The 27,408-nt window shown below is 52.5% G+C and overlaps 2 protein-coding genes across 2 annotated transcripts in view; one reads left to right on the top strand and one right to left on the bottom strand.

Moving 5' to 3' along the window:
- Positions 1-15,651, top strand: part of LOC119094280 (histone acetyltransferase Tip60) — a 22,918-nt gene extending 7,267 nt beyond the window's left edge. The window contains exons 8-11 of the mRNA XM_037217353.1: positions 12,942-13,138; positions 13,761-13,900; positions 14,305-14,411; positions 15,100-15,651. Of these exons, the coding sequence (XP_037073248.1) occupies positions 12,942-13,138; positions 13,761-13,900; positions 14,305-14,411; positions 15,100-15,342 (687 nt within the window). The 3' untranslated portion in view covers positions 15,343-15,651. The remainder of the gene's footprint in view (positions 1-12,941; positions 13,139-13,760; positions 13,901-14,304; positions 14,412-15,099) is intronic.
- On the bottom strand, positions 15,345-23,918 carry LOC119094279 (KICSTOR complex protein kaptin). Its single transcript, XM_037217351.1, has 10 exons — positions 23,875-23,918; positions 22,224-22,375; positions 20,241-20,405; positions 19,409-19,585; positions 18,743-18,906; positions 18,097-18,360; positions 17,952-18,039; positions 17,231-17,386; positions 16,543-16,618; positions 15,345-15,394 (listed from the first exon to the last, which is right to left on the bottom strand). Exons 3-10 carry the CDS (start codon positions 20,265-20,267, stop codon positions 15,345-15,347), a joined length of 1,002 nt encoding a protein of 333 aa, XP_037073246.1. The 5' UTR covers positions 20,268-20,405; positions 22,224-22,375; positions 23,875-23,918.
- Positions 23,919-27,408: the final 3,490 nt, after the last annotated feature.

Genomic DNA, 27,408 nt, shown 5'->3' with positions numbered 1-27,408 from the left:
CCTAGGCATGGTACAATCACGATGCCGCGAGGGGGGGGGGGGATACAAATAAGAAAGGTCTGGAAAGAATAGAAACGCACTTGGAAGTAAAAGGGAACGGAAAGCATCCGAAGGAAAAAGAGGAGATGAACGATAAGAATGAGAACTGAACGTTCTTAACCAATCCTGGGTCAGTTTTCAAGCGTGGAATTTAAGAGCAGCGCTTATGGGGTTCATAGTTCGCCGGCAAAAATTACAAATGTGAACACCATGCTTACATCACGGCGCTGGTAAATGCAAGGGTGGCAAAACAATCTAAATTTTGGAACACTGATAACCGAACTTAACACAACATCCCACTCTGGTAGTTCATCAAAAGTCCTTGATAAATGGCGCACCGTTTTGTCCTTTCACAGTGAAATGTGATAAAGCAATAATGCAAAAATTGCCCATAATCATCGCAATACTGCTTAATGAACTGTCCTGTCACAAGAAATGTGTCAAAACAAGTGGAAAGACATTACCCAGTTGCATACGTCCATCACAGACTTTCGAAATACATGCGTAGAGTACATCACGAAGGTTTGTAAACAGACCCTTTCCAGTTCGCTTCGGATTTTACAGCGAACCACATCCAAATTACCCAAGCTCGACATAGGCTTATCTTTTTTTGGTAAGGAACTGTTTTCGGCTGTTGTTGTGCGGCGGCGGCTGGTGATCTGTGAGTGGCTGCGGGCAGGTCCTGTGATTCGCCGAAGTGGCCAGGTGGCGTGCCGGGCCACCGGCTTCTGGCTTGATCCTGATCTCGGCCCGACATATGAAACCCGCCGGCTTCTGGCGCGATCCATGCGTGCCGAGCTCGTCGGCTCCTGCCACAGTACTGGGTGTCAGCCCGCCAGCTCCTGCCACGGTCCTGGCGTGTCAGCCCGTCGTCGGCTCCTGTCACAGTACTGGTGTGTCAGCCCGCCAGCTCCTGCCACGGTCCTGGCGTGTCAGCCCGTCGTCGGCTCCTGCCACAGTACTGGTGTGTCAGCCCGCCAGCTCCTGCCACGGTCCTGGCGTGTCAGCCCGTCGTCGGCTCCAACCACAGTACTGGTGTGTCAGCCCGCCAGCTCCTGCCACGGTCCTGGCGTGTCAGCCCGTCGTCGGCTCCAACCAGTACTGGTGTGTCAGCCCGCCAGCTCCTGCCACAGTCCTGGCGTGTCAGCCCGTCGTCGGCTCCTGTCACAGTCCTGGTGTGTCAGCCCGTCAGCTCCTGCCACGGTCCTGGCGTGTCAGCCCGCCGGCTCCCGGTCTGGCCTTCGTCTAGCGCCGGCCGGCTCACTGCCGGCTGACATTGGCACCTCTCCTATTCCCCTTCACTTTCGGCGTGGGTGGGCGGCCACCTCTCGCTGCATGATGACCGGAGCCGGGCACGCCCCCGCCGGTCGACCGACACCGCTCTCTGTCGACCTCTCAGCTAGGTGAGCCTCACGGGAGTGCATGCTCACCTGGCTGGAGGTAACCATGCGTGGCAGCGGGCCGGGTAGCTGTTGAAACAGGCGCTGGACAGTTTTATGGATAATGGAGATTAAACAGCACATAATTGCTGGGTTAAACACATCCTCAATCGTTTGATCACATATCCTTTAATATCAAAAATTAATTCCAACGGCATTGCAGAAGCTGCAGGGATTATAGTCCTCATGCAAATGGCTAGACGTCATAATATGTCATTGCTACTCATGTAGTAATCCGATCTCAGGAACGCGCAGACATGTCCTTGACATGGTACCACTTTGGCATTGGTAATCTTGCGAAATGTTATCTCGTCTGTTTAACTTACGGCCATTTTTCTAAGTTGATAGCCCCTCTGGGTGCCCATTTTGGAGCATGAGACGGAGAAGCTGCTTACATGAGCTGACACCATTCGTCGGGACGGCAGTGTGAGCCGGAGGGAGCTGCTTACATGAGCACGACACCATTCGTCGGGGCGGCAGTGTGTGAGCGGATCAGCCGCTAGCTAACGAATCGCTCCGGTTGGAGCGGCAGGTCGCTCTCCTCTGCCGCGGCATCACAGAAGGTCGGGGATGAGTCAGCTTCCCGCAAGGGTGCCGCCAGCCGTGACCATCTATAACGGTGCTGCAGACACAGGCGGCACCGACTGTGCCGTCGTCGTAATCGGCTGAGGCCTTTCAGCGGCGCTCCCGCCAGTGGCCAGATCCACCAGTCTGTCTAGGCGCCTGCATGGGGATTAGAACCCAGCACCTCTTACGCCTGACGGTATACATCGCGTGTTCAGGTGCACGGCGGCTCACCCTTCAGAAGGTCCTCGGCAATCCAAGGACGGCTCCGGCTCCAAGGTCTACTGCTGCGTTACCACCAGGCAGAGAGACCAGAGGATAGGCTTTAGGATAGGTCGTGCGACAAAGCTGCCGGCTACGCTACCTGGTTATGTAGCCACCTGGCTCTGTGAAAGCTGCCTGGCTTCATTTTCAAACACCTGATTAAATTTATGAAAGCTTTCAAGCAATCTGAAAGCTAGGTGCGGAAGAAGACCTGTAGAAACCAGTAAGTCTGGTCCAACCAGCGGTCATCTGCCTCATCTATTGGTGTGGTTGCTTGGTCTTAGTACAGTACGCATAGGTCACAATATGTTGCAATGTTGCATGTTGCATGCTCTAAGTCATATGAGTTACCGCTTGATACACAGCAGCGCGGTCGGTTTGAAAATCCGCGTCTGATGGATACTCCGTACGTTGTTTTGTTTCGTCATTGGGTCGTGCGTTGCGCGCCTGGTGCCGGCCCGGGCGTCGAGAGAATGGCGAGACGTGGGCTCGCCCTTGGTTCATTTCGCCATAGTTCAAACCAATCATCCACTCAGTTTGGGGCAGGAGTGGGCGGCCGCGCTCGGAGAAAGTTGAGAGAGACTGTAGAAGAGGCTCATGGCAGGCGGCTGACCACGTGGTCAGCTCCGCAGGGCGTCTGGCATCGGGCGAGCAGTGCCGACACCCTCACCCGGCGACCCCCGCCCTGCACCGTCCCTGGGAACGAACCGTCACAGTGCCAGGACGGCTGGTGAACTCTCCCCTCCGAATGGTCTGCGTGAGTGGCCACTGCAGCACCGGGATTGTGCAGGGCTACTTCCTGCCAGAGTAGCTTGCAAACATTCGCGCCCGGATGTTTGCAACCATGCATTGAGTTCTCTTTGTTTGTGGAGCAGAATGCATTGTTTGTCTAATGAGCACATCTGAATCAAGATGAAAATCACGAGAGATCCAAACGCATTCCATCCGCAGGCAGCCCTGGAACTGCGCATGGTGAATATTCAAAAGTGAAAGTCGCAGTATCGGTTGGGTAATGAAAAGTTAGTAAAACATGTTAAGTTTCAGGGACCGAGCTCAATCATCACGCAAATCCTGCGCGAAAAAAACCGCAGAGGAGTGGTCCGAATTTCCTGCTTTATGTTACAGATAGGTATTTATTTCATCGGGCTCGTCTCTGCTTCTTTGTAGTATCCGTAGGACATTGCTTTCGGTTTAGAGCAAAGCGTGTCGTAATCCTGACAACTGTTTCTCGGCAACTGCCACACACCTATTGGTTGGAAGGTGCAGAGACCACCTGATCATTTTGGATAGCATATTAGCCTATATCGGGCAGATGATTTCACGTCTTTACCTTCTGCGGTTGCCGAGATGTAGCATCAGTCCTTAAAGGGCTTGTTCCATATTTGAATGGGGTTTTGACACATTGGTCCCCTCCCTAACTCCGAAGGTCCTCTGGCCGGCACGGTTGATCCTGGATCGACGTGCAAACCCCTCATCGACTTTGAAAGGTCCCTTGGTTTCATCTAAGGTCCTTGGCGTACCGGGTTCAATAAATGGCACAGGGACCCCAGGTCGACACGTGTGTGCCCCAGATAAAATGTGTGGGTCAGGGGTCCCAGCCGTTGTTCGGTGCTGGGACCCCTGATTGACAAGGGGTCCTTCCACCGTCTCATGGCCCCTTCCATGTTTTTTGTTATTAGCAGGGGATCCCACCAACGCAAGAGACCTTATGACATTCGGGGTTCCGTCCCTGTCTTCCTGAGAAATCCGAGAGAAAGCCACTGGCAAGGGGCTACCTTAATAGCCAGAGTGGCCCCTCAGTGGCCCGAGAAAGATCGTTAGCGACCAAAACGGCTCATTGAGCGGCCAGATGGGCCCCTACACACACAGGGCCCTGGACAGACAATGTGACTTATGAAGCGGTAGGCAAAGAGCCCTTGGTTAATATCCCGAGCCCCTTGGGCTCTGAGGGGACTTTAAGAGGCAAAATAAATTCTGAGGAGCTATAAAGGCAGTGTACCCTAGTTGACCAGAAAGATTCTAGTAGAACTGCCAGAGGTTTTCCGAAGTTGCCACATGGGGGTCTACTGAGCACCTAGACTGAGCAATTGGCTACTGTCTGGACCTCTTTCTTCCAAAGAAACACAAGAGTGTTACTTATCCAGTACCTCATTCTTCTTCGAGCCGAGTGAGCCAAACAGTACTCTCCCAAGAGGCCCTTGACCCTTCGGAACCCCAGCTTTCTTGTTTTCCGGGGCCCGATGGGTCTGATCCCCGACAGACACCGCCTGTCTGTGAAGTCGATAGTTTTAAGTGAGCTTATTACATCATTATCTTTATCTTTATTAGCTATTCATAAGCTTTAATATCTTTAAATGTGGAACATTCTCCTTAAATGCCCCGAAGCGGATGGTCCATGTTTTATGCACAAAACGCACGACGACGGTGTGCACACGTCATAAGGACTTTTACGAATGTTTGTGCACAATGTTTTGTGCACAAAACGCGCGACGACGGTGTGCACACGTCATCAGAGCTTATACGAACGTAAAAGGGCAGGTCTTAGCCGTAAATATGTTTGGTGTCCTTCCTTTTGCCTTGCAGAAAATCCTGTGTTCAAAATCATTAATAGTATTGCACCATAACATTTAAAGTAACGCGCCACTGGTTGTCTATGATCGCATGACAATACAGTAAGTGACTGCAAACATATAGACAAGTCGAAGGCGTAGTTGACCGAGCCGGACCGTGCTCGGTCGTTGAAAGTACAAAATGGCCACATTAGTTGATCAGACTTTAAAACTCACTTGGCTTGCGACCTCGCTCTGATTAGATTACTATATCATCAAGCCGGAATAGTATACGCGCCCACAAGCCATTGTGCCTTTACCCCCAATAGGTAGGCAGCACAGCTCAGTGCCAACGATTGGGGAGGGAAAGGAAGTCTGAGTCCGAGAGGAGCCCTCTTATACCTACATAACATCGAGGCCTGCTGTCATATCAGCTCGAACGTGCATCGTGAAAGCCAGGGTCACCGTGTTGGACCGCGGCGTGCTATGCACAGTAATTGAGCTGACAGTGCGACCTTCATGACCTGGAGTGGGGCTGCACTGAGGGGAGTATTCTGGTGCGCGTCACCACTGCACCCCCAGCCGGTCACTGCCCCGGCTGGCCGGGACAGGCGTGTCACCATCACGGCTGCATGGTGCGGTGGTGTGGGATGTAGTGACCGCGAGAGCACAGCTCCGCCCGAATATGACCCGTAAGTTTGTTTGTAAATTCTGCAGCGAACATGTGTAAATGGTCACGGACGGCTCTCGGCCGTGGCCGTGCGACGACCCTCTTTCTCAGAGGCCTGCGGCGTGGGAATAAACGAAACAGGGGAATCTGGTAGCATTGGGCGTTCCAGCTGCTGCAACGACACGAGGGTGGGTCAGGTGTGTGTGGAGATAGTCAGAGGCTTCAATTTTCTGAAACTTAGCAGTGACCCGACAGGCGTTGACTGGAAACAAGTAACCAAAAATGACTATTGCCTCTCCTCCCCACTTGGGAAGACGTGAATTATTTACCCCCAAGTAGCGGGCTCCAGTGCTGTCGTAAATATCTCAGCTAGGTGTGGTACCCAGTTTAAGACGACAACGCAAACATTTTCGACAAAAGACGGCCCTGCACGGAATGTCAGGCCTCTATGGACACCATACAGAGGCCACCATACAAGGCCTCTGTGGCTGCCACTCCCTGTGATTGAGGGAGGCGTGCCAACATACGCCACAATTTTGCTTGATCAATGAAAGAAGCAGTTGGAAAAAGGACAGATTAAATGTATTGTCCCTTGGATGCCGAGAGCGTTAAGCGATTTGACTCCGCTGATGTGTGAGATGCCGGGCCAATTCAACTATCATGCTTCCTCCATCCCACATCATCCTTTATTGAGCAAGGGCAAACAAAAGTTTTTGGACGATGCGAACAATCACGTTTAGCTGTAGTTTTTTTTTACATCACCGAGTGGCCTGTGAGGTCAGGCCAAATATTTTGGAAGATAAAAGGACATTTTTGTTACATCATGTTCCTGGCGAGGTACTTGAACACCTAACGCCCACATACGGGCGCATATGTGGCTATGGCCGTTACAAATTAGTTTGTCCATGAATCATTTGTTCAGGTCCGCATGTTTTCCTACGCTACACCGTGTTACGAGAACCTTCATACCAATTGTTGATATTTATGCTGTCGACGTTGTGCGATGTCGATATTTTGCGGGTCGATGTTTAGCGCGTCAACGCGTTGCAGTTTCTGCATGTTCACTCGGTCAATATTTGCGTTCGATATTTTGTCCCCATATCTGACTTTCTTTCTTCAGAATGAAATCCAAGATGGCGAATTAAGAAACATTCTCTTAGAAGCAGAGGGACTATCGGAGAAGTACGGGGTGAGACCGGCGTTGCAGGAACGTGAGGGCACGGGGGAATTGGTCCACTTTTAGCCATAGTCCGTCCCCTCCTATCAAAATTGCGTGGCGACACCCCTGGCCACGGCCACCTCGACCCTTCCCATCTGGTTCTTTTCTATGACCTCTAATTCGTACCATACACTCACCCGCGTTTGTATGTACGTATATCTCCGTAACCGAGCTTGATTTAGGAACAAAGATAGTGTTGGAACGCTATTGATCATCGATCATTCGTCACACAGTCGGAAACCTCGGAAACTGGCAGCCAGCCCATTCAATGCATTTCTGTTCCCAGCTGATTCTTTTCTTAGTCCCACGGATATCAAGCAGCAGTGGAGCCCGAGGGTCACAAATGTCGCGTCTTGCAATCCAGTAAAAGCGATAAATTGGCGACGAAAACTTTTATTGGTGTAAAACTGGTTCTCGAAAATGTTTTTCCATTCGTCATCACATGCTTCAAAATATGACAGCATGGGTACTTAACACCGCCGTTTTTAAACTGGTTATATGTCCCCCGGCCATGTCATAACCCTTTTATCACTAGCCATATCACATCACATCATTGGCGTGACGCATTATTTTGTATAGTTACATGGTGATCGACTGAGCTGACCCATGCTCGCCCTGACTGTAAAACGCGCCACGTCTGGTCTGTAATTGTCTTCTGGTAAATGCTTTAAACAAACAATGCGTCTTCAAGTCACGCTTGCGTAGGCAGAGAAATTTGTTGTTTGGCACAAACAATGAAGCGTTATAGGCTTAAAATTGCTGAAGGAAGTGAATGATAAAAACTTAATCGGGAAAATCGTCTGTGGCATGCAATCGGCAAACGCATTGAGTAGGTTTTGCGTTTTAGTCAAAAGGTTCAGCCATCTTTCAGTTTTAGTCGTGTGTGCTCTTTTCCTGCACGTTAGTTGAATGCGGTGAGGAGAATGATGACAGCTGGCTTGGGAGAAGAGACTAATAAAGCCGGGGAGAATACTGAACAGGATCGCCACTGCTGCGACCGACAAAAGGTCAGCCTCGGCCAAAACCTTGGATTGTATGAAGTGGTCAATGGTGTGGATCTTGAAGATGTGTGGTGAAAACGCTGAACATATAAAACAATAGGCGTCTGATGAAACTTCTGCAATCTCAGCACAGATCAGTCAGACACAATGGCCACGACGCAGATAGTTACGCTTTTTTATCGTAATTCGAAATAAGTTTCCGTGTAAAATGATGTCCGTCATTACCCGTTATTATGACGGCCTTGCTTCACTCCGACACCATATCGTCGAAATCTAAACGCCTTCTTGCCAAAACTTCCTAAAAATGTCTCTTCCCGGTCATGCCAAAACCCCCAGTGGTTGAGGCGTAGGTCTAAGTGCACGAGTGGGCGGCGCCGCGGGCTTCAGGCCGGCGAACATGTCGGTTCGGTTCAAACTTAAGACGTCGTGTGTGCGGAGAAAGTCAAGAACATGTTTGGTCAGCGACGACATCACGACAATAAATGACAAATAACAGACCCAATGCTCCGTCTCACGACATTCTGGGACAATGCCACTCTTGGAGAAAGAACTATACCAGGTTTCATTCCATCCATACAAAATCACTCTCCACCGCTTTGCAATCAGTTGTACACTCTCTTTGATGTTAGAAACTGCGTTACCTTAAGTTGAGAATTGCTATGTTGTTTCAAATCACGGGTACAGCCCATGTCTATATTTGCAGTGTCTGCAATGAATCTCATAGCTTTCCGTAATGCCCAAAGTTCAGATTTCTAGCAACTACAGTCCTCGCCTGAGAAACTCTTCCCACCAAAAAAAGCAATCAAATCCAACAAAGGATAATATTTTCCATGGTCTAGTTCACGTGGATAACGAGTCAATGTCCTCGTAATGAGCCGCGCTTAGTGAGATTGGTAGTTATTTGGATTGCGGGCGCTGCGACTGTTTCGTTATGTGGGGACTTTGCTTAGTGGTTAGCAACTATTCTGATTTCAGCGCCGCTCCTGGATCAAAATTGCCACTTTTTGAAGTAGCATTTGGACAGAGCACGTGTCATAATCACCAACAGAATTTATCCGCTACCTGTTATGGGTATATTCACGTACAGCCCATCCTATGTTCCAGCTTTGGACCGGGGACCTAGTAGCCACATACCACGAGTTCATCAAAAAGAGCAATACGTGAGATACTTGTTGCATTAATCGGACTGTGCCATTAGAATGTTCATTATCTTAACAGAGTGTGCGGCGCCAGTACCTCACTGCAGCGACGGTGAGCCGCTCACTGGAGCGTCGCTATTTCGATCGCTGGGACTGCGGGATGTCCGGTACAGGAGCGGCCGGGTGCCCGGCACAGAGGGGGCCGTATGCCCGTCTCAGGAGCGCCCTTCAGGCACAGGGAAGACCACGTGTCCGGCACTAGACTGACCGCCTGGTGAAGTTTGCTCATGCAGCGCTAACATCAATATTTCGGCATGCACTCTGCACAAGCTCACGATGCAAGCGGTAGCGACCAGACCAATACCAATACTAATTACAGACCAATACTAAGCTTTGAGTTTCGCGCAACTGGGATGTGCTGTCGTCATCTGTTTCCATTTCCGCAATTTCGTCACCAAATAGCTCGCAAAAGTGTTCACATTTGTCACCGAACTTACCCCGTAAATCGGATGTTTTCTCAAGCCCACCCGATCGACTTTTTCCCAATCTGACACGTAGAGGTTTTCAATAACTGTATGTTTGCCACGTTTATCAACTAAAATAGTAAAATTGTGGTCATAGAGAAATTCAGGACACAGGAAGAATCTGCCTGATGAAGAAACTTGTGCACGCGAATTGCTTAAGAGACATGCCGCACAATCTTAAAATAATTTCGTTTCTAGATACTAAACCCACATCAACATTCGATCAGTGATTACAGAATGCGTGATTGGCAAGGCGGCCTGGCCGACCTGGCTCAGCCGTCACGTGTCATCGAGCTGAAAATTGCGTCATAGCCCAAGTAAGACCTATTCGGCTCGCATCCACACTCATAAAAACAGGGGTGATGAGCCTGGTCTGCATGAATGTGACTTGACCAATCGGGCGCAAAAGATTGTGCACAGCACCGTTATCACTGAAATTGACGCGAAACAAGCGGCGGGCGAGACGATTACCGTAGGCGTCATCCCGCAAAACCCCATTTTTGACCATAGGAAAGACATTAAATGACAGCACCTTGAAATTGGAATTGCTTGATGATCCATTCATGAAGCGTGTTTCGCAGCAACAAATGAACGCCACGCATGCGACACTTAATCAATGCTTGGCATGAACAAGAGAAGCGTACAGTTCTTAGTGTTAATGTCATCACAAACAGCTGGTGTGTACTTACGATCTTTATGAGTTTTCATGATCGCTGTTAAAAATTCCAGCGTGCAGTTTGATGCATTGACACTTTGCAACTTACTGCCATCAATTTGACTGCATTTCTATGCAACGCCAAAGTCACACCGGGTATAGCAACGCATAGGGTACAAATGTGCGCCGCACATTTATGGTGTGCTCTCGCATGTGTTTTGTCAAAATTGAAGCCCAAAAAGTCCACACGCCGGTGCTGGCCGTCCTCGGTACATTGCGCTTCTCCGGCGGCCCCGAGCTGTGCCGGGGTGCTCCCAGTCCCAGTCCACACGCCAGTGCTGGCCGTCCTCGGTACATTGCTCTTCTCCGGCGGCCTCGAGCTGTGCCGGGGTGCTCCCAGTCCCGGTCCACACGCCGGTTTCTCCGCTGGTGCTGTGAAGCCGTTGCTTCGCTCCGCGTCAGCCAGTATCGGCGCATCTCTTGAGCGCCTGTGTTCGGAGAGCTGCTGACACTTTCTAATGAGCAGAACACTGCAGGCGGTCATCGGCGACAGTTGGCGCTGATTGGCCAGCCCATTGACTGCGGTGGATGGCTGGGCGATTGAGCGCGGCGAAATGGTCAAACTAACGGCGATCGGTGCCGATCGTTTCAGCCTTGTGTTTTCGCTCATTGGACAGTGAGATCAGACCGAAGCTGCGCACGAATTTCGACAAACCCATCACAGACCGCTGCTTTTTACACCTGCCAGGGTTTGTTGCTTTCATTTGCACCATTTCAGTGATTTTACTCGTTTCTTACTCCGATGGATTCAGAGGATTATCACCGGAATTCAGGTAACGATCGCTGCCGGCTTGGATCTAATAGATGGGCAACCATCTACGAGGACTGCAGTATTTGTTTTAAAAGAAACGAATGTCATAGCTCATCATTGCATTTGGGAGCTATTCGCAGCATTCCAAAGTAAAACGTAACCTCTTTTGAAATCACTGAGAGTTGTAAAGAAACCAATGTGATCTCAAGCTCATGATATTTTTTGCTGAGCTCAAATTTCAATGGTGCTGACATTTCATGATTCCTCTCGCTAGTCAGACAGTGACCGTGAAAACGAAAGCCTTGGAGCAAGAGAAAGTAAACCGAATTTGACATTGGCATTAGTAATGCGGTGCATTAGCAATTCGTGAGAAGACGCATTCATGAATTCAATTTCACTGGAGCCGACGACCGGTCGCAGAATGAGTCAGGCGAGGGTAACGGCAACCTTTGACCCCTGGACGGCGCGCAGGCCACTTAAATGTCTGCAAACATGCCTATTGCCGAGCTGATATACGAGCATAGAGAATCTGCGATGCTAGGTGTGTTGGAATCACGTCATCGATTAAGCCTTCGCTTTAACTTTTGTTATTTGCTGCCATGTGAATGGTGTGGCCCCTTTCAGTTGTGTTTGATATATCGGAAGAAGCCAGTCGCAAGATTGTCGGAAAAGTTAGCTTTCACTGGATACGACATCCAGCTCTAACTTAAGTCTGCCATCGATGATATTATTGAGCTGATGGGTTGCATAACGAGCTCGGTTACTGCCCACGCTAGTCCTATGTCAACAGCGTGAGAACCTTGTATCTGATAGACCCGGTCTGGCCAGGTCCGGCCGTTGCACTCCTTAGAAACAAATACCTTTGCAACCACTGATCGCTGCCCCTTGCAGTTTTCAGCAACAAAAGGCGCACTTTTTTTAAGTCGAATGGTGTAAATCTGAAGGCGTTTGCCTCCAAGAGGTGTCGTCAAAATCAGGCCAGATTTTTCGGTGCATCGCGAAGCAAAACTAAATGCAGCATTTTCCGTTCTATTAATGTAAGAGCAGTGTATCAAGACCCGCCTTAGAAAAAAGTGTCACGGAGACTGAAATGTCCTCGCCAAATCCCGAAAAGAGACTGAAATCCGCAGAAATTTAAGAATGCAAACGCATTCGTGTTTTCATGCGTACAATATCAAGACGCTTGTTACTTTAGTTGTTCCTCCCTAGTTGATGTAAATTCCTTCTCTGACATCTGACATCAACGAGCGCCGCAACACCAGTAGTAAAATGAAGGTTTCCAGATGAATCTTAAGCGATAAAAAAACAACAAAAAATCAACAATGACATTAGGTGTAGACAAACTCTTGGCGCGGACATTGTCCCAAGCTGTTGGCAATTTGTGCTAGAAATTTAAGTGTCATTTCAGTCTTTGTTTTCCTTTGTTTCGGAAGGCCGCAATAGAAAAAGACCTTCGCATGGTAGAATAATTTATTGAGTTCAAGGCCGATTTCAAGTGGAGATTGTCTGTGAGCTTCGGCCGAAAAGATATGAATACAACAGCCTCGTAACTTTGTGTTGCTATAGAGTACATGTCGGGAATAATAGATTGGTGTAACATTGCTTTATTGACGCCAAAGTGGTGCTTGCAGGAACGTTGACGTGATGCATCTATCCAGGAATAGGAGACCGAAAATACGAAGTAGTTCAAACAAGTCAAAAACCGCCTTAAAAGGTGTATTTTACACCCAAAATATTGAATTTTGAGACCCTGCGTAAGGAGCATAAAATGTGTCAGCAGCCAAAGGGCACGCTCAACATGCACTGAAACCGCGGCTAGGGGCTCGAGACTGGGACTAGACCTTAACGGCCTGGCCTTGCACTGACGCCAAACCGATGTGTTTTGATCGAGGAGAGAACGGAAAGCCGCAGCGGCCAAAGCGCTGTTTGATATGTGCGACCGGTCACGCTAGCTCGAGTGTAAGCCATGGACTTGCATATCCTCTTTTAAATGTATGCATAGCTTCGTGTATCTGCAGTACGCTGTCTGATCCCCCGTCTAATCATACAACGTTCCCGTTTGCACAGAAGCCGGGCCAGTTCGAGCTTGCTAAAAAGCAGTATTTCAAGTTCATGTTCGTGCGCCACCCGCTGGAGCGTCTGATTTCGGCCTACGAGGACAAGGTGGTGCGCGCCAACCACCCCAGCCTGTTGGCGCTCAGAAGGTCCATACTGGCCACCCACGAGGACCTCTACATACGCCAGCGTGTCTACGAGCTGCTCAGGTACGCCAGCTGGCGCCGAGCGACGACGGCAGATGCTAGTGCTGCGTGATGCGGCGCAGCAAACAGCCGCGCTACCTTTTACAACGAACGATATCATCAGTCAGCTGTAAAGGTCGCTTGCTGACGCGGAGGTGAAGAGCAGACGTGATCGATGCCTATGGTGCGCAATGGGGTACGATTGCGATCGGTAACAGCTGCTTCGAACTCTAAATCAGGTCGCGCTGCTTTGTGTCAGTTCGTTGAAATGGTTTTCCAGCGAGGACTCTTATCATTCGCGCACAAAGACAATGCCCAGTATACGCCATGACCTGCAATGGGCGCGTGTTCGTGACAGCTCAACGAGCACGGTCACGAAACGTCCATAGGAATGGTGGACTTTACCATCTTTGCGTACTATGCAGGTCCTGCAATGGCTGGACGTGCGGTTGCGTGACGCTTGCTGGTGCGAACCGGCTGTGTCCGGCAGCGACCGCCGGCGCCCGGTGCGGATCGGCGTGTCCAGCAGCGACCGCCGGCGCCCGGTGCGGTCGGTGTGCGCCAGCGGCGAGGCCCGGGTGCACCATTGTGTTGTCCGGTGCGAGCCGGCGTGTCCGACTGCGGTAACGTGAGCTACCACCGGCAGGGCCGGCACCGGGAACGACACGGCCCTGCTGGCAGACTACGACGCCCAGCTGGCCGAGTACCGGGGCCAGGTGGAGCAGAGACATGGTGTGCCCACATTCGCCGAGTTCCTCGACTTCGTGCTGGCCAGTGAGCCCACCGGTGGGTCGATCAAACAGCCTCGGCAGCCGTCCGTTTGGCCGTCCGTTTCGATGGTTCCGTGCCGGGAGCTGTCGGTACCGGCGACTCCGGTTACATTTGACGAGAGCGATGGTGACGAGACGCAGCGCTTGCTCCGAGTATCCAGTTAATGCGAAAGTCGATGATGTCAGCTTCGTAGTTCATTCCACGATGCCATTCTACAGTGTTTGTTTTAACAGCTCGCGATGACCACAAATGTTCATACGAGAAGCAAAGAAAGCAGCAGCATTGTGCCAACTCATCCCGTTTGAGGCTACACGAGTTGGCCTTGATGGGTGACCTGAGGCGTAGGATGAGCGTCGGACAAGTCTCGCCTGCGCGCGCTAATCCCCACGCCTGTAACCTTGCGCGTCGCCGGCGGGCAGGAGACACTTTCGACAGTCACTGGACGCCCTACTGGCGACAGTGCGCGCCCTGCCACATGGACTATGACGTCATCGGAATGCTGGAAACCGGCGCTGATGACTTCAAGGTGAGCTAGCTCGCGCATCCCTTGAGCCCATGCCCGCCGGCGGGGGGTCACCGACGGGGAACGATGTCACGGCCAGTGGGGCGGAGCCGCCAGCTGCATGCAGCACCGCAACAGCTGACTCAATCTTAAGTGGATTTTACATCTGAGCCGGGATGACGGCTTGCACAGCACCCAAATGTACCTGACTTGTTGCCTGTTCGTCGTTATTGTCGGTTGCGGTGAAGGTTGGTAAAGCCCTGCTCATCCCCGAGTCATGAACTTCGCCTTTACTGTTCAATAACGGCACGCTTTACCCGTAACCTTCCGCGCTCTCACCGTGCAGTCTTTGAGAACGACCAAAGGGGTCACCGCAGCCGCCAGTGTATGGTCTATATGCAGCAAGCTGCCCGCCGTCCCAATCGTCGTACCCGCCCGCCTGCCCTGTGCCCGGCATCTGCCGCCCACCGTCTGACCCTTGCTGGTCGTCTGAAGTTTGTGACCGTACCCGCCGTATGGCCCGTACGTGCTGTCTGACCCGTACCCGCCGTTCTGACCCGTTCCTGCTGTCTGACCCGTGCCTGCCGTCTGACCCGTACTTCCTGTCTGACCCGCACTTCCTGTCTGACCCATGCCTCCCGTCTGACCCATGCTTCCTGTCTGATCCGTACCCGCCGTCTCGACTGACGCTGATGCCGGTACCTCCGCGCAGTACATGTGGCACCGAATGAAGATCTACTCGTCGGTGAGGATTCCGCGGCAGAACGCGCTCCAGCGCAACAGCACGGCGCTGGAGGAGCACGCCAGGCGCTACCTGGCGCCCGTGCACCCGGCCACCGTGGCGCGCCTCGGCCACCGATTTCGGCTCGACTTCGAGTTGTTCGGCTACGACTGGGAGCAGATGCTGCGCCTGTCGGGCCACTGCGCGGCCACCGGGCGCTGCGTGCTCGCTTAGCGTCAGCGGCCGCGGTAGCCGGGCACGCGTCTGCCCGCGTATGCGTGCCGTGCTGTGGCCCCGCGTGGCGCGAGGTGTGGGCCGTGCTGTGGCCGCGCGTGGCGCGAGGCGTGGGCCGTGCTGGGGCCCCGCGTGGCGTGAGGTGTGGGCCGTGGTGGGACTCCGCGTGGCATGAGGTGTGGGCCGTGTGCGGGTGGAGGCGGGGCTCACGTGGTGCTCAGCTGTCTGTCGTGCGCGTCGGGGCGCCATCCTTCGAACTGTGATAGTTTGCTAATGAACTGCAGCCATAGTGTGAATACAGAACATATGACATAGCGGGCTCCGTGTTCACCCGAACCGTTCACCGGCAGCCTTGAAGCCGGCTCAGAGTACCCCCATAAACACAGCCACGTCGGTCCTTGTTATTCAGAAGGCGTACGTTCGCCTCACAAACATTCACGTACGCCCTCCGACCCCAGCCTGGTTAATGGACCGGTGACATCAGCTCCACACAGACGTTTGATTACTCAGCTGCAATTGCACATCACCTGAACAGCCTCATGTGCACACGGCCTCCACCCGGCGTGACATAGACGATCCCAGTCACATTATCACCGTCGCTTTCACCATGTCCAAATGCCACACGGGAAGAAACAACGTAGCATACAATGGCAAACAAGTCGGTCTTCCTTTCCAATCCAAGATTGTCATGATCTATAACCAGTGCTGACTAACTAACGAGGCACAAATACTGGGCGATGTGAGCGTGGTGACGGACGGCCGCGTGACTGACCCCGCCTGGATGAAGCCGCGGCGCCCTGCCCGGCCTTGCGGGCGTCCGCTTCCGCCAGGTCACAGCCAGTGCGGCCCGCAAGGCCTGGTCTCAAGACGCGACCGCCAGCGGTCGTGACGACTTCTGTCGCCACGGCCCGGGCGACATTTGTGGCGCCACCCAGCCCGAGCTGCCGCCAGCTGTACCACCGGTAACCGATATGTTTCGACGTAGAAAACATCTACACTGTGTTTAAAGTGAAGTGCTGCACGCGGTTCACGTTACTGTCGGGCGGCTGGATTACTGTCCCTAGTCAACGGGCGGCAGACTGGCATCGCGGCCCGGTGTCAAGGTCACTGTTGGCCGGCCGAGGTCAGGATCTCTTCTAGTCGGCCGAGGTCAGGGTTGCTGCTGGCCGGCCGGTCGGCGGGCGGCCTCCACCAGCCGACCCAAGTCGCCGCTGGTCAGACCGCTCAACGTCTCCAGCCGCTGGCGGCAGAGGGCGGCCGCCTCGCGCGTGTCGTGCTGCCGACCACCGGTCCCGGTCAGGTCATGTCAGGTCAGGCTTGGCGGCCCGAAACCGGCGCCCACGCGCATTCGATGGCAAAAGCTGCGCAGCACCGGCGATCGGCGGGCGCAGCCGGGACTGTGCACTCAGATCATCCTGTCGCTACCCAGGTGCACTGGACATGATAACCAACAGGCACATCAATCGGTCCAACCGAAGAAACAACGGATGTTCCGTTTGGGGCAATCAAACTACCTACGAATAGCGATCCATCCAGCCATCGCACGTCGTATTTCGAAGCGAGTTGAAATCGAAGTATTGCAGCCTAAAATGGGCCTAACGGTGGTTGTCACTACAGTCCAGGGTTCGTCATCAAATGGAACGCAGCGACAGATGCGACGCACATCTCCCTCATCGCAACGGCACCTTGCATTTCCTTACAACAACGCAACTTTCATGTCCCAACTCACTACAACAGCTTGCAGTCAAGTGAAGCGCGATTTCTGAAGCCACCCGCGGCAGCGTTATGACCAATGTCGTTTTCCAACGCACTTAAGGCCCAGCCAGCGTCCGACCATGCCGCCGCAGCTCACCAACTCAACAACTCCAGCAGCGATCCACGGACTCACCTGCAGCACTTGGAGCCCGTGGTTGGTCAGCACCACCAGCTCGTTGATGCCGTCCCCGATCAGGTCCACGTAAGTGACCCCGAGCAGCGGCTGCGAGAAGCTGTGGCGCCAGATCTGCGCCCACGTGTTGCCTTGCAGGCTGTACACCAGGATCTCCTGGTGAGAGACGGCGGAGATGTCGGCGTCGGCTGTCAGCGAATACTTCCACACGACTGACCCGGTCACGGAGTAGCCGTAATTCGGACGATGGTGATGACGAACATTCGCCACCAGGATCCACTTTCAACACGTGAGGTGCACCAAGGCGCAACCAAGAAGGGGTCTACTGACACGCCCCTCCCCCCCCCCCCCCCCCCCCCCCCACCCCCCCCCCCCCCCCCACCCCCATCCCCTCGGCCCGCATTTTCCCCCACAGCTCGCAACGTAGGGGTAGCTCCTGACGGCAAGTTAAGAATCAGCGTGACGAGCTTTCACTGAGTTCCAGCTCCAGCTTCAGCTCCAACAAGCCGGGTTGCCCCCCACCGTGACAAAGATTACAGCTGCACCCGTGAGATGTACAGAAATGTCAATCATGGGCTTCGCCGCAGAGCGAAGGGCGAAGAGGAGAAGAAACCCACAATATCTTCGGAATTCAAAGCCGCTTGTGCGTCTTGTTGAAAAGTCTCAAAGGGCTTGATGTCCCTAAAGCACCCGTGCAGTTGGAGGGGCCACCGCCACCCACCTGTCCGTAGGTGCCCAGCACCAGTTCGTTGCGGCTGTCCATGTTGATGTCGCAGACGCAGGAGCAGGTGACCACGTCGCTGGCGTCGCTGTCGGCCAGCAGATGCCGGCGCGGCGCGGCCGGCCGGGCGCCAGCGGCAGCTCGCTGTACACCGCCGACGGCATCAGCGCGTTGGTGACCAGCAGGTGCAGCGGCTGGTGGTCGGCAGGGGGTGGCGAGGTCGCTCGGGTCGCGCAGCGCCGCGCGCACAAACTCGGGCGCCTCCAGTCGCGTGCCCAGGGTGAACAGGCGCACGGAAGTCACCGGGTTGTCGTGCGTCGTGGACCAGACGTGCGTGACGCGCAGGAGCGACAGGTCCACGACGCTCACCCGGATGTAGCCGCCCTCGCACGCCAGGGCCGTCACGCGCCTGCGCAACGGGGGAGGGGGCCGTCTGAGCGTGCCAGGTCGGGAAGACGGCGGTCGCTGGAGGTCTGCCGAGGCCAGGCTGCAGCGGTGATGGCGGTACACTGTGACGGACCACCCGCGATGGCCGACACGGGACAGGACGCGACCCAGAATAGCGACCTTTGTCAAACCAGGGCATAGGACGGTCAAGGTACTAAAAGACTGCATAATAAGGAACAGCTAGGTGACATTTAGAACCGTGCAGTTAAATTTTTGGCAACTCGAAGTCCATCGACGAAAGGTCTGTGGAATGGCTGGGACCCACTGGTGTCCACTGAAGTGTTTCGTATGCACACACAAGTTTATATCGTTTTTCCTACAAACAACATTCTAGTGCCACCCACAGTCCGGGTATGTCCTTGTAGAAGTTCGTCCACAGGACGACAGATGGCAGGTCGGCAAACTCCGGGAACAGCGGCTCCAGAGGCTCCTCGCGGAAGCTCTGATTGGGCTTATCCTCGCAATACAAGTGCATTGTCTTGTCGCTGCCACTCAGCAGGAAACAGGTCTGTAATGCAAAACAGTGCGTAACCAGACAAAAACAAAATGAATGTGATTTGGCGCCGAGTGACAAAAACTACTGATGGAAATGTGCTCTTCTGATCAGTGAAGGGTCTGGTCCCCGGCACGGGACTGACAAATCGTTAGCTCCAGTTTACGGTCGACCCTTTGAGACCCCAGAGACAAAGAATACGAAGGGGCTGGAACACGGCGGAAGGGATAGCTTCGATTCTTATCGGCTTCCGGCGTACGATTACGTTTTTTCCCCAAAAATGACAGCCCCACGACCTACGGTGACCCCCCCCCCGTGCCTTCGCGCCCTGCGCATGATAATGACTTCAGTTTTTTTGGGGCGTGTCGCCTGCGTTGGTCGCATGACGCCCCACCCAGGCGTACGGTCACTGCGACGCAGCATACTGACATCTCAAGAGGCCCGAGAGTCAGCACTGTGCGTCCGAACACTACAGGAATTGCATACAAACAGCTGGCTGCCGACTGCAACCACTCACGTCCAGCGTGCCGTTGATGTCGACGACGGCGTGCTGCAGCTGGTACGGGATGAACGGCAGCTCCACGTGGCGCCAGTTCTGCGCCAGCGTCTCCAGCGGGCTGGCGCCAAACTCCGGCTCCCAGTCGCTGTAGATGTTCAGGTACTGTGACGTCTTGCCGTCGCCGCGGTCTACGTCCTGGTAGGGGGCGGAGTGAGGTCAGGTCAGGTCAGGTCAGGTCCAGTTAGCGGCCGATCGGCGTCCGACAGCGGACGTGACCTGGTGACTGCCGCCTGACCGACTGCTCTATCCCCTGACAACCAATCGGAGCGGTCGGAAACCTCGTTCAGCACATCACACCGGCACAACAGACGGAGGTCGGCCCCGCCCAGCGCCTCACGCCGTCACGACAGCCGGGGTCGGTCACCGCTCAGCACCGCACACCGGCCTGACAGCCGCGGGTCGGCCCTGCCCTCTCCCTCGGGCAATACCGGTACCGTGTGCTGCATTCAGCAGCGTGAATCAGAGCGTTCAGAGCAACGTCTGCATGACTCGCACAACGGTGCGACGCGACGATCTTATCTACTCGCTATATGTTGGCTTGTATACAATTGACCATAACGTGTATTAAAACTGTCGTTCCGTTTATTTTTCCATTAGGGCTTCGCCACGCCGTCAGCTGTTGAGGGTACAGCATGGCGTCGCTTGCCTCTCACCCTGACATGAAGGGCAGGCACCACCCCAGCCACCCACGCCCGTCTCACACGTGCCCCTATCATCAACACCATAACACGAGCATCGTAGCCCATACCGGCTTAAAGGCATTCGCCGTGCCCCACCACGCCTCGCTCACCTTGATGATGGCAAATCCCACCACCATTTCCTCTCTGTTCTCGCTCTTGTTGAATGCATCGATAGAGATGATCTCAGAGCCCTCCGGCAGGTAGGTGAAGGGAATCTCGTTGACGGTGGGATGCAGAACTCCACGCGCGTCGTGAACATACTCCAGCGAATACACCTGGCGATTTGGCACTTAGTAAGTGAGGTGAGCGATTCCCACCTTGACTCTGAGCAGCACGTTCCAGTTTTGAAATGACTCCTCTGACTTAAAGTTGATACAATTCGACCGACAGGGTGCGCCCTGGCCCCATCAACCGAGCAAGGAATGCCAGACCTGACCTTCAGCGCAGCCACTGCCATCAGCCACCAGCCAGCGCGGCCAGGTGCAAAAGGCGAGCGCTTAAAGCGGCTTGAACCCAACGTACAAGGGGTGCTCATAAACCAAAGCACATCATTTGTGCTAAACCTTGTTGACATGTCACTTCCACTTGTCTGGAACGACGGTCATTGAATTAACATATCTCATTGATAGCCTGATTTATTTGTTCAGCTATAACCTCCTGGTGTGTTTAGGGTCGGATATTTTTAACATGAGAGCTTATAATGCATCCTACGTTCCCTTTGCTGCACATCCACAATCACGAGCGCGATGTGCACGAGCTTCAACGCACGACAGATCAACAGCTGTTACCTACCTTTTTACCGGAGTGCACTCATCAATGAGTCAGACAGATCACGTTGGCTCAACTCCCGATCCAACTCGCTCTATTTTAAAAGGAACTGATTTTACCTATGATGATTATAACTGATTTTTAACTGATTTAACTGATTTTACCTATGAACTGACAGAAGTCTGGCTGATTTCGGAGCCGACTACGACTCCCGCAGGAGTCGAGCACGAGACCGGGCAAGTCATGGCACGTATGGTGAAGCTGCAACAAGTTATATGACAATGGGAAACCGCCATAAAGGGCACTGTAAAGATGCACATAAATTGGGACAATACATGAAGACAATTGAGTTTTACTGCTGGGCGCCCAGTGAAAAAGACCGACACATTTACCCATGACCATCTGGGGGTTACAAGTAACCCATCTGGCTTTCGCGAACTTGCAGACCATGTCTGTCACCTTCACTAAATTTCAGAGCCTGACAAACTATCGGTTTGAAAAATTGTGGATCAAATATAACTTTGATGTTAGGTCAGGTCAATGATTTGAGATGTCATCAAAGTAGGCCTGTAAAAAACGATCTTTGTCTCAAAATGCGGCAAAACCAAGATTCCTCCCTTGTTTCAGATTCCTTTGATGTAATTCATCCGTTTCATTGCCTTGAAGCAATAAATCAACTTGTTTCACTATCTGTCAGCACTGGTCACTTTGCACATGGTCACAACAGGCCATTGTCAGAAAAAAATATGAGGGCAGCTTTCCAAATGGTGTTGAAACAAGATTATTTGTCAAGACCATTTGTGAGCAGTAAGACCATATAGCTAACTCATTTCCACATCAAACACATTTGTATGCCAAGCCAGACAAACAGGAAAATTGCAAGTGATGGGGTGATCTGACCTTCATCCGACATTAGCCCTCGACCTTTGTCAACACCATATCTGATTTTGGAACCCAAGAACACGCTCTATCAGTTGGTGCCGGTTCTAAGATTAAACATGATCCCAGGTGCTAAACAGCCTTGAAGTCATTCCAAAATTGTTGTGATCTTTGGAGAATTTTGCACAAGTTGTGACATCATCAGTTACCAGAAAAATGTTAACTCCTCAATCGACGGTTGAGATGGACCACAGCTGTTAATCATTTAATTTTTCCCCATTTCACAATCAGAGCTAGAGACATCAGGACAGCACCTTGAGGGTTGTGGAAAACAAAATACCTCTACAGTGACAATGCAATGGCATAAGTTAGCTGCTTTGTTACACAATAAACACTTCATGTGTGTTATCAGATGAGCCAGCATGCCAGACTGTTAGGGTTCTTACATGCGATTTGCTCTCACTTTTCTTTTCAATGATGCCACCAGAACTTTTGTAACTCCCCTGTCCACTTGTAGAAATGCCAAGCTGTAGACATTACCCTGTGATGGTAATGGAATGTAATGGGCATCATATAATCGAACCGGAGCAGCCATTGCCTGAAAAATCATACGTTCCCATTAGTTACAAGCAAGACTGCACACCAGGCAAGTCTCACCACAACAGCAATGCCATTTTCACTAAAGCCCAGCCCAATTGAGCCATTACACTTGCCAAAAGCTCACAAAATTGGAGCAATCAATCACAAGTTCAGAAGTGTTCTGTGATAAGATACACCTTTTAATTGTTATGGTATCTTCAAAAAACAAAGCCTTCCCATTCCCCTTGCAAATAAATATGAAACTTATCACAAAAAGCTGCACAGGATGGGCCAAAACAGGCCTCAGGCCTTGATGATCCAGTTTGGCAGTCACTGCGGCCCCAACACATTTGACCAAACCTGTATGGATCAACTTTTGTATGGAGCTAGAACTGCCATGGATCTTATCAAATGGGTTAGCTAGGCATGAAACTAGCTACACAGCCCTTGGCATGGGTTCCCAAAGGTGCCTACCTCCACAAGCATAGGTTCTTGTATCATCTACACATTGACAATTGATCGGTCTCCTGTTACTGTGCTGCTCACCCCATATTGCACAGGAATATTGCCATTAACCATTAAGTTGTTCAGTGCATTAGTGAAAACATTATTCATATAGATAAGACAGTAGTAATAGCCTCAATCCTCACAGAAAATGAGGAGAATGGAAATATAGATGGGTTGATATTTTGGCAGCATGCCTTTTTAAAAATGACAGCAGAAGATACAGCTGCTATCATTTCAATACAGGCATGATGCTGAAATATCAATCCATGTATATTTCCATTCTCCTGATATTTCTCTGAGGAATAAGGCTATTACTAATCATTACCATTAACAGAGCCAGAGGAGTTGCTTTAAAAATCAGATTTATCTCAGGTGTCATGCACTCTACCATAGGCAAAAAGGTTATGCATCTGTTGAGTCACAAAGCACAGCAGAGTGAAGTGTCAGTTAACCAGGGCAGTGGCTGTTTTTTTTTTAACATGCTGCCTGCATGATTGCAGTAGGCCCTCCCACATGCATGTGAAAGCCCATGGGATGAGTACTTTTCTGACATGTGGTGAATCTACCACTTGATCTGTGTTATTCCAGATGAACAGAACACTCTGTCTTCTCATGCACCACCAAAATATGTATGGCAGAACTGTTCATGCCATGCCAAGCTACACCTAATGTTAAAGTTGACAAGCAGAAAATAACCAGCGTGGATATAGCTTGCGCACAGAGGGAAAAGCGGAATATGGACTGGGGTGACACTTGCCCTCAAATTTTAAGTGTTATTTTGTTCCTCTATTTAGCCTACACAAATGTGCTTTCACGATGCCCTATCAAAACATGCCATTTACAGATGAAGTAGCTCCCCAGATCTTGGTTTGCCCCCCCCCCCCCCCAAAGCCATCATTTGTTCCCCCGAAATCAGGGGAAAGTGACATTCATGGATGCAAATGGCATTCACTGACAAAAAAAAACAACAGCTACCAAGGCGATATATCTACCATGCTCCTATTTGCTTACCGCCGCTTCGGTTCGCTCTTCAAGCGCGGATCCCTGTTCCCAACTTCAAACGGCGCTGAAATAGTTTTCCCTGATATGGAAGCAATTGATGTTCAAGATTTCACGTTTATGGCGCCCGGCCGCGCCAGGATCATTTGACAGCACAGTTTATCGTGCAGATCAATGAAATTGCCCTGTTGTGTGCGGAGGTCTGTTTCGGAGGGGTTTCTAAGCCTTGGTCGGCATTCGTCGGTGTTTGGGCGCTTGTTTCCGTTAGGACTTTCTCACTGATGCAGGGGTAAGCGGTGGAGCTCGTGTCAGATCAGCAAGCTTTGAGTGCTGTCATCTGCAATTATTGCAGGTTTAAGGTGAGAATGTACCTGTGTGTGAAGGTACAGGCTTCATTGTAACCACTTCGATCTAGTTTGAATATGATAAGGGGCTACTCACTATCTTTTCTCATGCATTGCCCATAAACTCCGCAGTAAAGACCAGGACCTCACTGAACCTCTCATATTGTGTGTGTTTAATAACACCTCATTGAGGATTTTTGTTGCACCTAGCTGCTAAGGTTCTCTGACATTCCCTGCCTCACCCAGGCAGGATTGACAGGTACTATGGGGAGCCAAAGCCCACACTGCTGGTTTCCTAGATACTCTTCTAACCACTATGTGCCATGGTGCTTGGCACATCCATGACATTTATATGCTCTAGCTTGCACACCAATGTGTCAAACAGTACAGGATGAATTGTGCGGGATTCATAAAAGGCATAAGAAATTGTTGCGGTGTATTTCTGTATGGAAACCTGTTTGTGACTATTTTATTTTACACCAGCACAACATTATAATTTCTTGAAGAATTGTTCCCCTGTTGCTTAAATTGAAGACAATCTGTATGCAACATTTGACACTCTTTGGATCTGGATGAAGTTAATGTGGATTTAGAAATGTGCCTGGGCTGTATGGGGTATCCAACAGCATTGAGTCAAGGAGATCCAGGCATAACACTTCAATGTGCTGTGCTAAGCACCTTATAAACCTCTTCAGTTGTTGAATTTTCAGTTGGACAAACCTGAATGGAAGATTGTATTCTCACATTGTCACAATTTCTCTGCTGTGCCTGCTATTAAGCTCAAGAACATAACACCAAAACACATATTTCGTGATGCAAAGTCACAATTGGTGTCAGGAGTGAGCTATGGTGTTTGTAATGCTTTCATTGCATGCACATTTGGCACATGGATTATGGATATACATGAGTCATTTTATTTTCATGGTGGAGTGCCACTTTTCATTCTGATTTCACTACATTTCACAGAGTGACTTGTCTTTAATTGACACACCAGATGAACCTGCAGTGTGGAGCCATAAAAAGTATCTGAATATCCTGGATCAGGATACACAATTTTGAGGCTTTAAACTGGCTAAAAGGTCCAAGGATCTTGTCAATATGGAGTCCTATAGGATCCTAGATTCATCTTTTGGGATCCAGGCATTTGTTTGACACTGCACATGTGATTTAGGCAATGGATAACAGGATTCATCAGGCTCATGGTTTTGCTTGCAGACACAAAGCTTCATCCATGTTTCAGGTCACTGAGCTGTTACACTGAGCTGTCAGGCTGCTGAGCTCCCTGGCATCGTGCACTGCTGTCGAGCAGTGCCAGCACTGCCAGCCAGCATGGACACGACGCCTGTGCTGAAACGAGCTCGTTCCAAGTTGTCGCGGCGTGAGTCGCGCGGCCTCACCAGTCCCAGCCCAGCCGGCGGCAGCGACGAGCGAGAGCGGCACGCAACCGGACGCCTACAGTACGCCGCTGCGCGCGCCGCCCGCCGCCGAGACGGCCTGCTGGGACTCGCCGATCTCGCCTTTCAGTCCGCCGCCGTCATCTCAGGTGTGCGAGATCGTCTGGGACGACGAGGTGCCGAGCTGGCCGGGCCGAGGCGCTGAAGCGGGCCGTGCACCGACCGGGCGACCGGGTGCCGCCGCTGCCGGCGCCGCTGGCCGCCTCGCCGGCGCCGCTGGTGCCGGCCGGCCGCCGTCGCCGCGCAGCGCCCCACCCGCCAGCAGCACATGCAGCTGTTAGCGCTGCTGGAGACGGCCGAGAGCCTGTGTCGGCGCCCGCCCGCTGCTGAGCCGCCGCCGCCAGCGGCTCCGGCGCCGGCCGACATGGAGTCGGACCCGGAGCTGGAGCGGTCGCTGCTTGCGCTGCTCCCAGATGGCCGAGCAGTCGTCCAGTCCGCGCCGCTCGCACTCATTTAACGCGTTCGTCATGGACGCGATGCCGGACGAGGAGGACGAGATCTTCAGCCAGATCCCGACGAGGCGCTGGGCGGTGCCGAACCACCGGCCGAGTCCTCCAGCGGCGTCAGTAGCGACTCCTGCGCTCACGTCGAGCCAGCCGTGCCGCGGCCAGCGGCGGTGGGCCGCGGTCTGCCCCGGCCCGCGTCCGTGCCAGACTGCCGCGCGGCCAGCGGCTCCAGGCCGGCACCGCCTGGCCGGGCTGCCAGCACGCAGAGTCAGACGACCGGCGTCTCTGCGACGGCGGTCGGCACGGCCGGTGGCGCCCGGTCGGGTGCGGCGGCGCCGGGCCGGAGCGGCGGCGCCGTGACACACCAGAAGCTGCCGGCGGCGCCCAGGCCAGCGAAGGCAAACGGTGCGCCACCGACGGTTAGTGCGCCCGCCGACCCGGTGCGTCTGCGCCAGGCTGAGATCAACAGGCGGCGGGCCGCGGCGCTGCGCCGGCTGCGCCAGAACCAGCGCGCCCGCTCGGCCGGTGCCGTGCCGCCGCGCTAGCTCGACCGCGCTGCGCTCGGCTGAGGCGCCCGGGCATCCACCGAGCCGACATCGGGGCAGGGCGCGCGGGGCTCAGCTGGCATCATGTGTCGCTGGCGTGACTGGCCACATTCCTGGTTTTCATTCGAGAGGCGAGTGGCTAATAGCATGACACAGCCGCCGGCGTCAAGGGGTGGCCTACTGCTGTGCAATCGAGAGCTGTTCTGATTTTGGAAGGCCATTTGCGTTGTTATTCCAATGGTATTGGGATTTGTGTGATTATTGACAGTCGAGCTGTTTCGCCGTGCCTTGCTCATCAGCAGAAACTTTAACATTGCCATAATACATGCGAACGAGAACATCCCGAGACAACCGCGGCTGATCTTACCGCTCACCAGGGCTGCAGCACGTGGCACGCTTCACGCTTCCCGACGGCATGCATGACCTCCAGCCATTTAATAACCCTTTATGTCCAAGATCATTTCTGAGTTTCGTGCAGTCAGGAAAGTATGCACCGGGCTCTAGCTTCGACCAGCTCTTCACCTCGCTCGGTCCTTCAGGGGGGAAAACGAGCGCGTGAACCAAGCTCAAGCAGCAGCAAATGTTCGATGCATCATATTTCAGGGGCTCAGGGTTATTTAAAGGGTGGTAATAGAATGAGCACATTTCACCTGGACAAATGATCTCACCTGGGCACCTAGCCAAGTGATGAAAGATGCAACCTTCTGCTAACGATATCATCGTAGGGGCGGTATCAGCCGGCAATATCGCAGCGGCA

The sequence above is a fragment of the Pollicipes pollicipes genome, unplaced genomic scaffold (genome assembly GCF_011947565.3).
Source record: "Pollicipes pollicipes isolate AB1234 unplaced genomic scaffold, Ppol_2.1 Scaffold_4002;HRSCAF=4701_pilon_pilon_pilon, whole genome shotgun sequence".
NCBI classification, from domain to species: Eukaryota; Metazoa; Arthropoda; class Thecostraca; order Pollicipedomorpha; family Pollicipedidae; genus Pollicipes; species Pollicipes pollicipes.
This window is presented reverse-complemented; position numbering and strand designations above follow the sequence as displayed.

Bases quoted from the DNA above. Each gene is read 5' to 3' on its own strand.
- LOC119094279 (XM_037217351.1), bottom strand. From the start codon at position 20,267: ATGGTGGTGGGATTTGCCATCATCAAG. The intron at 18,361-18,742 runs GTGGGTGGCACT...CCCGTTGCGCAG, and splicing joins TACAAGGACATACCCGGACT to GCGCGTGACGGCCCTGGCGT. The intron at 15,395-16,542 runs GTCGGCTGGTGG...GCGGGGCCACAG, and splicing joins TCTGACCAGCGGCGACTTGG to CACGGCACGCATACGCGGGC.